Genomic DNA, 12,202 nt, shown 5'->3' with positions numbered 1-12,202 from the left:
CTCTGTATAACTGCTAGATCTGCAGCAGACAGAACATTGATTTTATCAAAATGAAAGAAAACAGCTCAGTAAGTGACACATCACTTCAATCAGGGTCTCTGTCTCTACGTTATGCTGTACTCAGATGGGGGAGCAAAAACCCGGTGACAGATTCCCTTTAAATACCCACTTCTCCTTGGGACATCATTGTACCCTTACATTTCATTGTACGTGTTTGTGGATGAGTTCTCAGTAATAGAAACTCTTTACTCTTGTTTTTTTTTCCCATTTTACTATATACATTGTGCTTATTTCTTTCTCTTGTACTGTTTTATAGAGCTCAAGGATGCCATAGACGAAGTCATGCCAGAGCTGAGGAAAGAAAATGCCAGAGTTTTCTACATAACTGAAACACCCGTCAGTGAAGAGTCTGAGACATTTCTCGACAAAGTCAAGTCATCTTCATGTGACTCCGTTCCAAAATCCCTCAGGTCATTTGTTGGGCCAAAGACTCTGGCAATGTACATTTACACCTCTGGAACCACAGGTAATGCTCCTATTCTCTAGTATCTTTGCCATAAAATCCGGACACTTCAAATTGTCACTTCATTACTGTAGATTCGGTTACAAATCCGTGAAACCTGAATATATTCCTGTGGATTTAAAGCAGATTTCCCACTTTTCCCTACAAAGTGAGCGATCTTGGTACAATTTTAATGCATTTCACATTAATTATATATCTTTAGGAAAGGTTATCAATATCAGATCAGTTGGGGTCTAACACTGGGACCCCCACAGTAGAGGTTGTATTTCCACCAGTGGTGGCTGGATGAAAACACCATGGCTCAATCCCACTGTGCAGTGGCTGCTACATTCATCTGGCCATCACCAAAGCTGATAACCTTTAACCGGTAGAGTTGTTGGGTGTCAGAACCCCACCAATCTTATATTGATGACCCACCCTTTAAAACTCCCTTTAAAAAGCCACAGTATGACTTAAACTTTGTGCTGTTGTTTCTTTATTGGCAGTGTAAGTATAGTGCTTTGTAAGACCCCATTCCACATCTAAAATGTGTAGCAAAAATGCAATATTGTACTTGGGTGACAGTTTGTGGAAAACCTTTTGGTCATGGTCTATACTTTGATATTTTATTTGCGTTGCATTGGGTAACCAGAGACCGGAAGCTTTAAGTATTGACTTGGAGATGTCAATGTGTTATGGGAGGCCACAGAGAAGGAAGAAGCTATAGTCTAGACAGGAGGTTAAAGAACGTAGAACTTTTTCTATTTTTCAGTAAGATTCCATGTTATGTCTCAACAGGACTTCCAAAAGCAGCTATCATTAATCACCAGCGTATCAGTATGGCCAGTGGACTGTTTGAACTTTGCCACGTTCGGCCTAGGGACATTGTGTATATTACCCTCCCACTGTATCACAGCTCAGCTATGTTGATTGGAGTCCACGGCTCTATCCTTAAAGGTAATATCACTTATTTTGATGGTTTCTGTAAACAACTGTTTCCGAGCAAAATTCCCTATGTAGTTTATTCCTTTTTGTACACTAGTTTGAAAGTAGAAGTAAACAAACAATGGTTGATTTGGTCATCAGGCTCACATTTCACTAAGGCACTTATGATATTTTCCATGAATGTGGGAACTTAAAAGGTTGGTCCGAAGGCTAAACAAATTTTCAACCAAATCCTTATCTCTTTAATGGGGTAGTCTAAACTAATTTCTAGTATGGTTACAGTAAAAAACCCTAATGTTCATTAACTACACTAACTGCTACTGATTTTTTTTCCTACTTCCTGTCTATGAAGCTTCGTTTGAGAATTCAAGTGCATGCTGGGATTCTCAAACAAAGCGTCATCAGGGGGCAGAGGTTGCGGCCACTGTCACAGCTCTTGCCCCCTCCCTGAAACGAAGCATCAATAGTGACCCTCCTTTCCAGGGCAGGTCTGGTCCCTTGTCTGTCCCAGCGTGCTGTCATTGTGCGATGTACACAATGACAGCGCGCTCTGTATTGCCAGCTCAGATCAACTTGAATGAGCCAGCAACAGAGCTGACAATTAGGTTACATTGTCAGAGTACCAGCATACGGTGCTGATCTCTGAAACTCCTCTCTGACAACACACCTTGACAGTCTGGGACCACTCATTTAAACAAAGACCATATGTCTGACAATTTCATGTAAATTAAAAGTGGAAAAGCAAAATATTTTGCTGAAAAATGATAGGTGTGAAGAATGTTATACCAAATTTAACAAGGAAAAGTTATCCACAGCTTTATTTCATTTGTGTATTTACCTGAACATCCAATCAAGAGGCACATCCCAGTCAGCATGTGGCATGTAAACTTGCTTGGCCTCAGCACCTTGGAATTAATTTGGTTACATACTATATAATTTCTAAGCAATTAAGTAACCAAGTTCATAGTCACATCCTGTCATTTAATCCTTACGGGACAGCAGCTGAGATATTACAAAATCACGATCCTTGCCTTGTTTTGTAGAGGCCACGGGGAAGACTATTCTCCTTATGGAGACCTGAGAAACTAGTTCTGGCTGTCAGTAAGGCAGCCAGACTGATTTGTCAGGTCTCCATAAGGAGAATAGTCTTCCCCGTGGTCCCCACATAGCTTCTCATAAGCCAGATCAGATACCCACACTTTGCACTGACGAGGGGCAATCACCCCGAAACACCGTGTCTGCAAATTGGGATTCTGATCTGGCAAATAAATCTTAAGTCTTATGAAAAGGCTTGTTCAAAAAGCCACATTTGACTTTTAGGATTGCAACTTCCAATAGGTGGTGCTAGAGTTTGTCTCCTTCCTCACTGGAGGGACCATTTGTTTTGTAGAGTATCATCAATGGTGTAACTTGAAGTCACTGGGAACCAATGCAAAACCTCCAACCTGATCAAACCTACAGCTGGTCCCTCACCACCGTTGATAGGTTCCGCACCTATGTGCCGTGTCGGATATCTGACCCTAGGTATCCCTCGTGCTGGAACGGGAATGGGTGGGATAAGCTCTTCATCAATTCCACTAAATGCTAAAGGAAAACATAAGGGGGGTCACATGGAAAAAAGCATGAACTACTTCTTCACAGACGAGACAGGCAGGAGTTCAGCAAGCTTCACCGACGATACTACAGATGACAGCACGTTAACTGCTTGCAACCAGAGCTAGAATGAACTGAATAATATCACCAGCACCAATACAGGGAAGAAGGAAGCATTTAAACACCAAGACAATACTGATAACCAGCAGCTGTGTGGAAGGCGAAATCCTGCTGGGTCCATAAGGGGGACATATGAAAATTCAGCAGGAAAGCTACGAGTTACAATGAATATTGATAGCAGGAACAATATAAAGTCAGGGAGCATTTCGCGCAGCCAAACGCTGTAACCTTCTATAGCCAGAAACCACATGACTTTCACCAGTCACACCTCCATGACACCACTATAGTTACGCACCTGAGGCATCTATACTTTTGCCAGGTAGTCAGTTAAGTGCAATGGATGTAGTGAAGGAACGTAAGTTCATGACAGATATTTGTCCACACTAATGAATAATGTTGATTTATAGGATGTCATTTCATGATCTATCAAATTGTGTTTTTTTTCCTTTCCTCATTGTCCTTAGGTGCTACTATAGTCTTGCGCAAGAAATTTTCAGCCAGTCAATTTTGGGATGATTGCAGAAAATATAATGTGACAGTTGTGCAATACATTGGGGAAGTCCTACGATACCTATGTAACGTCCCAAAGGTACCTTATATCTTCTAGTGTATCATTTTAATAGGATCAGGAGTATGATAGCCTTCATATTTAGTACTTCAGTCAGAAAGTAGTGAAGACTTTAAAAACTTTAGAAAGTAGTAAATAACCTTCTAAACCGCAATGAAAAATGTCTTACAGATTCTTTTATCATGTGCCATCTTATTATGTGAAAGAGGGAAATTTGGTCTTCCTTGAGCACCACAGCCCTGGTGCATCTGCATCTCCTGCACCCATCCAGCAATGCTCCGGATTTGGAGGATATTCATTTAAATAGCTGCCTTAAAAACACATCTGTTATCCGATTTCAAAATGCAAAATCTGTGCATTATTAAATTCATCTCTTAGACCTGGTGAGGCTGGTGTGCTTACTTTGAAAATTCATGTAATAACGTCTGTAATAATATTGATATTAAAATAAGCATGTAATGAGTTCAGACTGAGCCGGACATATAAAATGTTCACTATAGTAATAGGCATTAAAACTTTTAAAAAGGTTTGTACTGACATTCTGAAAAGATTTTCAAAATAGTACACCAGCTTCATCAGATCTAGTTAATAAATGTTTGGAGTATGTATTGTGAAATCTGGTGACAGATCTTTAAAACTGTCATATAAGGACTTTCACCTGCAGAGTATACATTACCTTGGAAGCATATATCCATAGAACCATCTATAGAAATTGGAACTGATGAGTCTCGAATATATATATTAATTGATCATCATTGCATTAGTTAAATTATTAACAATACTTGTTCATTTAGGAGCATTATAATTAGAGAAGAATAGTTACTAAATTCTTTAAAAGTAGACTGTCAGGGCAAATTTATGTTCTGAAATAAGCTTAACTCCATGTAGGCCAGCTCTTCCTGTAGTTCCAAAATCTGCAGGCTACTATTCAAGAAAGTAATATGTAAATTTGACACTCAGCGCACTTTGGGTGGTTCAGAGCGCTATGCCTCAATCAATCTGGTTGCCCGACTCTTCCCTCTACTTTCTTGATTGACAGCACTGACTTCATGTTATCTATCAACTGTGAGGGAATTGTGTTCAATATTCCAGAATCTCCACGATAGGGGGAAAAAAGGACTACACAGTTCCTACTAAAATTACCACTTAAATAGGTTGTCCACTACTTTAACACTGATAGCCTATCCTTAGGATAGGTCATCAATGTCTGACCGGCTAGGGTCCAGCACCCCCATCAATCAGCTGTTCTTGGTGCTGGTGGCTGCAGCAGGCGGACAGAAATGCTCAGTTCCGGAGCTGCCCCGTCTTCTGATAGTGGCCACTACCGGGTATTGCACATCTGCCTTATATTGATTTGAATGGGAGGCGGATGTGCAGTACTCGGCCGCGATCGCTATCACTTGATGGGGTAGCTCTGTAACTGAGTATTTGCAGCTGCCTTCTGTCTGCACCTAGACAAGCTGATTGGCGGGGTGCCGGACCCCAGCCAATCAGAAATTGATGACCATCAATGTAAAAGTAGTGGACAACCTCTTTTATCCTCATAATCCATGCTCTCAAATAAAAGGGGTGCTAAATGATCACCAACACAAGACTGACCAAGAGCACTGCTAATGATTGAAGCATATTTTAGGATAATACTCCGATAATATGAGTGCTCTTACAATTTCTGATGTCTCATATTTGGTTTCCCTTAGACTGATGATGATGCCTCACATAATGTCCGGATGGCTATTGGGAATGGCCTACGTACGGACGTGTGGAGTGAGTTTCTGAGAAGATTTGGTGACATCCAGATGTATGAGTTTTACGCAGCTACTGAAGGAAATGTTCTTTTCTTGAATTACACTAACACAGTTGGCGCAGTGGGAAGAGTCAATTCATTATACAAGGTAAGTGTCAAGGATCAATCAGATAATAGTATCTGAAGGTCACTTATGTGGCAATGCTGTATGTATGACACAGATTTATAGTACATTTATAGTAAATACATATTGTCATTCAGCCTTCGTTTATGACTTTAAAGGGAACCTGTCAGCAGAAATGTCCCCTAAAACCTAACAGATTCCCCCTCTGCAGCTCCTGGGCTGCATTCTATAAAGGTCCCTGTTATGATTGTGCCCACTTTCTGACCGAAAAAAGTGTTTATAAAGTTGTACCTTTTTGGCTTCTGATTCTGTAAATCCGTCACGGGGGCGGGCTGCCTGATGGCCGTTATTCTGCCCCCTGGTCCTGTATGCCGCCCCCATCGCTGATTTCAATACTTCTGGACGCCGCCCACTGCTCCAGCCATCCCCGCGCATGCCCAGTGCCCATCTCTCGGGGATGAGCACTGTGCCCAGCGTCACCGCTGGTGACGTGCACGCAGGGTTAAGATTATGGGCGGTGCTGTGATGTTTATTCCTAAGCAACCGCCCATAATCGCGGGACCGCGCTTTCCCCCTCAGCCTGCTTCTTTCTGCGCAAGCGCGCTGCTGCTGACCTCACTTCACCTCCTTCCCATCTTGCCCCGAGGCAGGAAGCAGAAGCAGGCCGAGGGGGAAACCGCGGTCCCGCGATTATGGGCGGTTGCTTAGGAATAAACATCACAGCACCGCCCATAATCTTAACCCTGCGTGCACGTCACTAGCGGTGACGCTGGGCACAGTGCTCATCCCCGAGAGATGGGCACTGGGCATGCGCGGGGATGGCTGGAGCAGTGGGCGGCGTCCAGAAGTATTGAAATCAGCGATGGGGGCGGCATACAGGACCAGGGGGCAGAATAACGGCCATCAGGCAGCCCGCCCCCGTGACGGATTTACAGAATCAGAAGCCAAAAAGGTACAACTTTATAAACACTTTTTTTCGGTCAGAAAGTGGGCACAATCATAACAGGGACCTTTATAGAATGCAGCCCAGGAGCTGCAGAGGGGGAATCTGTTAGGTTTTAGGGGACATTTCTACTGACAGGTTCCCTTTAAATTATGGCATTTCCCATAGCTTTAATAACATACTAAACATGTTCATAGCTCAATTTTATCCATATATTCTAGAATTTGCAATGATTGTACATATGATAGATATATATATATATACATATACACACACACGTTTGCCAAGGTTAGAGTCGTTGTATCGTGTCATTTACAGTAACCATAGTAACCCCAGCAGAACTTGCTTGCACTGTTGCAGGGTCAGTGTTTGCCTTGATTGCTGATATACCAGTCCTATTGTTCTTTCATAAACTGTTCTTTGAGTTTAAAAATTGATTCACTTATCTATCTGTCACTTTGTTTGATTTCTCTGTTTGTCAATCCATGACTGTGACAATCACATTGAATGATTTTTAAATAATTAATTTGCATTTTATTGCATGAAATAAGTATTTGATCACCTACCAATCAGCAAGAATTCTGGCTCTCACAGACCTGTTATTTTTTTCTTCATGAAACCCTCCTACCATTACCTGTATTAATTGCACCAGTTTCAACTTGTTACCTGTATAAAAGACACCTGCCCACACATTCAATCAATCACACTCCAACCTCTACACCATGGCCAAGACCAAAGAGCTGTCTAAGAATACCAGGGATAAAATTATAGAGCTGCACAAAGCAGGGATAGGCTACAGGACAAATAGTAGGCAAGCAGCTTGGTGAGAAGGCAACAACTGCTGTCATAATTATTAGAAAATAGAAAAAACACAATATCACTCGTCAATCTCACGTGGTCTGAGGCTCCATGTAAGATCTCCCCTCGTGGGGTAAGGATGATTCTGAGAAAGATCAGGGATCAGCCCAAAACTAGACGGGAGGACCTGGTCAATGACCTGAAGAGAGCTGGGATTATAGTATCAAAGATTACCATTAGTTACACACTATATTGTCATGGATTAAAATCATGCAGGGCACACAAGGTCCCCCTGCTCATGCCAGCACATGTCTAGGCCCATTTGAAGCTCGCTAATGACCATCTGGATGATCCAGAGGAGGCATGGGAGAAGGTTATGTGGTCAGATGAGACCAAAATAGAACTTTTTGGTATTAACTCCATTCACCATGTTTGGAGGAAGAAAAAGGATGAGTACAACCCCAAGAACACTGTCCAAACCGTGAAGCATGGAGGTGAAAACATCATAATTTGGGGGTGCTTTTCTGCAAAGGGGAAAGGACGACTGCACTATATTAAAGGGAGGATGGCTGGGGTCATATATCGCAAGATTTTGTTAAACAACCTCCTTCCTTTTGTAAGAGCATTGAAGATAGGTCGTGGCTCGGTCTTCCAGCATGATAGTGACCAGAAACACACAGCTAGGGCAACTAAGGAGTGGATCTGTAAGAAGCATTTCAAGATCCTTCAGTCTAGACCTGAACCCAATAGAAAATCTTTGGAGGGAGCTGAAACCCAATGTTGCCCAGTGACAGCCCCGAAACCTAAAAGATCTGGAGAAGATGTGCATAGAGGAGTGGGCCAAAATCCTTGATGCAGTGTGGTCAAACCTGGTCAAGAACTACAGGAAATGTCTGACCTCTGTAAACAAAGATTTCTGTACCAAATATTAAACTCTGTTTTTCAATTGCATAAAAATACTTATTTCATTAAATAAAATGCAAATTAATTATTTAGAAATCATACAATGTGGTTTTCTGGATTTTTTTTTATTCTGTCAGTCACAGTTTAAGTCTACCTACGACAATAATTACAGACCAGACATTCTTTTTAGGTGGGAAAATGCGCAAAAATAACTTCAGGATATCAAATACTTATTTTCTATATATGTGTATATCTTTCACTTATCCTGTTTTATGATATCATTTTTTATTAGGCTTTGTTTAGACTTTTTTTGTGTGCGAGAAAAACTAAAGACTAATCAGTTTTGAAGTGTTTTAGTGGTTTTTTTTTATCTGTTGATTTTCTTTTCTTCTTTTTTGGGGGATTTGGACACTAAAGCTATGATCTCTATTAGGGCTAAGTTGGTGTGTAATATCATTTATTCATGGAGAGTATAAGTACAGTATACATTGACACTCCTACTGATTATACAATATCATCCCATTGCATTCCAGTGATCTTTCTTTTTACCATATTACTTGCTTCTGCCTATTTTTGTCTGGCATAATCTTTTAACCCTTTAATATGAGCGACAGTGAAGATTTCCTTATTATTATTATTTCTTATTACCACGCACATTTTATAGTAAATTAAATCTTTTTTTGTATAATTTCATACATGAATACCTCTATGAATATCTGATCAACCTCCCTTATTCCAAATCTTTTCCATATCTCTTAATCTTTCAGTATAATAATCCTTAACCAATTTCATTTAAAGGGAATTTGACTCCAGGTTTTTGCTGGCTCATCTGAGAGCAGCATAATGTAGGAAATAAATCCTGATTCCAACGATGTATCACTTAGTTTATTGGATGCAGCAGTTGTGACACAATCAGAGTTTTTAGTTGTAGAATATACCAGAGCTCAGAAAGCTAACCCCACCCACACCACAGCTCTATGTGTACATTGTATACTGAAAGTAGGCTTCTTATCAGAGGAGGAGGAGTGGTTGGACAAGGGCTCACCAGCTATGTAGTTCAGGAAGTGATAATCTCCTGGGAATAAAACCTTCATTGTATGGAAACTACAGCACACAGACCAATAAGTGATGCATCACTGAAATCTATGTCTCAAACTCAACCATATGTTGTCTTCAGATAACATAGTAAAAACCTGTTGACAGATTCCTTTTTAAGTGTCTATTTCAACATAATAGTGTAACGTTAATAATTTCATAGTTTTATGTTTGAAAAAAGACACAAGTCCATTGTGTTAAAGTAGAGGAAGGCAAAAGCCGTATGAGGCAGATGCTAATTGCCCCACACTTAGGGGTACTTTGCACACTACGACATCGCAAGCCGATGGTAGCGATACTGAGCACGATAGTCCCCACCCCCGTCGCAGCTGCGATATCTTGTGATAGCTGCCGTAGCAAAAATTATCGCTACGGCAGCTTCACATGCACTTACCTGCCCTGCGAACCGCCTCCTTCCTAAGGGGGCGGGTCGTGCGGCGTCACAGCGACGTCATACGGCAGGCAGCCAATAGAAGGAGGGGGGCGGGGATGAGCGGGACGTAAACATCCCGCCCACCTCCTTCTTTCCTCATTGCAGCCGGGACGCAGGTAAGGTGATGTTCCTCGCTCCTGCAGCTTCACACACAGCGATGTGTGCTGCCGCAGGAACGAGAAACAACATCGTAACATTGGTCTTTCCGAAATTATGGAAATGACCGACGCTACACCGATCATACGGTTTCGACGCTTTTGCGCTCGTTAATCGTATCAAAAAACGTTTTACACACTCCGATGTCGACAGTGACGCCGGATGTGTGTCACTTTCGATTTTACCCCACCGACATCGCAGCTGCAGTAGTGTGCAAAGTGCCCCTAATGGGAAGAATCCTTCTCCACTCCACATATGACAATCAGACAGGTTTTCACAATCAATGCCACATCTCAGAATCTTGTAACCTAATCTGTAATATTTTATTTTTCAAGAAAGTAATCCCTCCCTGAACTTTATTGAATCAACCATTACACATAAAGTGGCAAAGAGTTCTAAACTCCCACTACTCTTACTGTAAAGAATCACCATCTGTGATTATGGTGACTCTTTCTCTACTCTAGATGAAGAGGTGTAAAAAGATCATTAGGACACTAGCCTCCTCTACCTCTTGTGTTGTATTTCTTTTTGTGTCTAATCCCAGCACATTTTGACCTAAAAGACATTATAAATTCTTCCACATCGGGATTTACTTCTTCCTTGATCTAACAATGCAATTGTCACTTATGTCCTTGTTTCTTTCCATTCCCAAAAAAGTTCACATTCTGCTTCTTCTATACATATCTACTAAAGCCAGTGATTAAATTCAACTTTTTAATGTATTTTTTTTATTCCTGAATACTGACTTACCTCATTTTGTTTAAACAGAAAGTATTACCATATGAATTTATCAAATATGACATTGAAAAAGATGAACCTGTGAAAGATGCCAAGGATCGCTGTATCAGAGCAAAGAAGGGTAAGCTATGCTTGAATCCTCATATATGGAAACCTTGCCCGCCAATGTCTAGTTAATAGCAGCTATTTACATGATTACTCTTCAGGACAGGACAATTTAAGGTGTAGATTCAATGCTAACAGTATGCCAGGCTTTGCGCTACCCTAAGAAACTGTTCACACAGAAGTCATGGGTTCTGGGTTTTTATTGGACCACTGTTGAATTGTTTGTGAAAAGGGGTGGATAAACTGCCATTTTCCTGAAGTAAGCTTGTCTAACTGGTATGTATCCTCTGGCTTGTCTTCTACTAAATCTCTAGGGCCACCCAGGAACAGATTACCGTATATGTTCCTTATATATATGGCCATTATATATGATTTTATATACAGCATATACATACATATATATACACACAGTGTGGGCCATTTATATGGATACACCAAAATAAAATGGGAATGGTTGGTGATATCAACTTCCTGTTTGTGGCTCATTAGTATATAAGAGGGGGAACTTTTCAAGATAGGTGGTGACCGTGGGGGCCATTTTGAAGACTGACATTTTGGATCCAACTTTATTTTTTCCAATGGTCATGTAACATATCAAACGTATTGAGAATTTCACAAGAGAAACGAAGCTGTGCTTGGTTTTAACGTAACTTTATTTATTCATTAGTTATTTACAGTTTAATGACTACTTATAGAATGTGTTGAAAGTGCTGCCCATTGTGTTGGATTATCAATGCAACCCTCTTCTCCCACTCTTGACACACTGATAGCAACACTGCAGAAGAAATGCTAGCACAGACTTCCAGTATCCGTTGTTTCAGATGCTACACATCTTGTAACTTCACAGCATACACAATTGCATTCAGATAACCCCAAAGATAAAAATCTAAGGGCGTCAGATTGAGAGACCTTGGTGGCCATTCAGCTGGCCCACAATGACCAATCCAATTTCCAGGAAACTGTTCATGTAGAAATGCTCGGACCTGACTCTCATGATGTGATGGTACACCACCAAATAAATAAGGATTGGGCTGATTGAATTCAGATGCCTGATCTTTTTCTCCTACTGTTAGCTAAGCCACAGCAAGAGGTTGCAGATTACTCCTCTTGGGTGCTGCCTGTGACCACCAATTACGAAGAATGAGCATTTCAGGGAAGAGGGGCTTGAATGTAGGGGGAAAGGCAAGGGTGCATGACTTTCAACCATTTTTACATCTAAAGTCTGTAGGAATGACAGAAACTATCGGGTAAATCGCATGGCAGCACACATGCTCTCCCGCAGGTCCATTCAGACTTCTCCTCCCTGCGGTTAGGCAGTACAAATGGACTGGAGGGCAGAGGACTCCACTCTAGTGATTGATGAGGTTCCAGTGTGGGTAGGTGATAAATATTAATAATTGGAAAACCCTTTTTCCAAGTGTTCTTTTCATTTGTA

At 41.2% G+C, this 12,202-nt stretch overlaps 1 protein-coding gene across 1 annotated transcript in view; it reads left to right on the top strand.

Moving 5' to 3' along the window:
• SLC27A2 (solute carrier family 27 member 2) overlaps positions 1-12,202 on the top strand; it is a 131,591-nt gene that overhangs the window by 79,106 nt on the left and 40,283 nt on the right. The window contains exons 2-6 of the mRNA XM_075345835.1: positions 317-526; positions 1,301-1,459; positions 3,625-3,749; positions 5,426-5,620; positions 10,693-10,783. Of these exons, the coding sequence (XP_075201950.1) occupies positions 317-526; positions 1,301-1,459; positions 3,625-3,749; positions 5,426-5,620; positions 10,693-10,783 (780 nt within the window). The remainder of the gene's footprint in view (positions 1-316; positions 527-1,300; positions 1,460-3,624; positions 3,750-5,425; positions 5,621-10,692; positions 10,784-12,202) is intronic.

The sequence above is a fragment of the Anomaloglossus baeobatrachus genome, chromosome 4, assembly GCF_048569485.1.
Source record: "Anomaloglossus baeobatrachus isolate aAnoBae1 chromosome 4, aAnoBae1.hap1, whole genome shotgun sequence".
In the NCBI taxonomy this organism is placed as follows: Eukaryota; Metazoa; Chordata; class Amphibia; order Anura; family Aromobatidae; genus Anomaloglossus; species Anomaloglossus baeobatrachus.
Note: the sequence above shows the minus strand (reverse complement) of the source record. Positions and strands in the feature narration are given on the sequence as shown.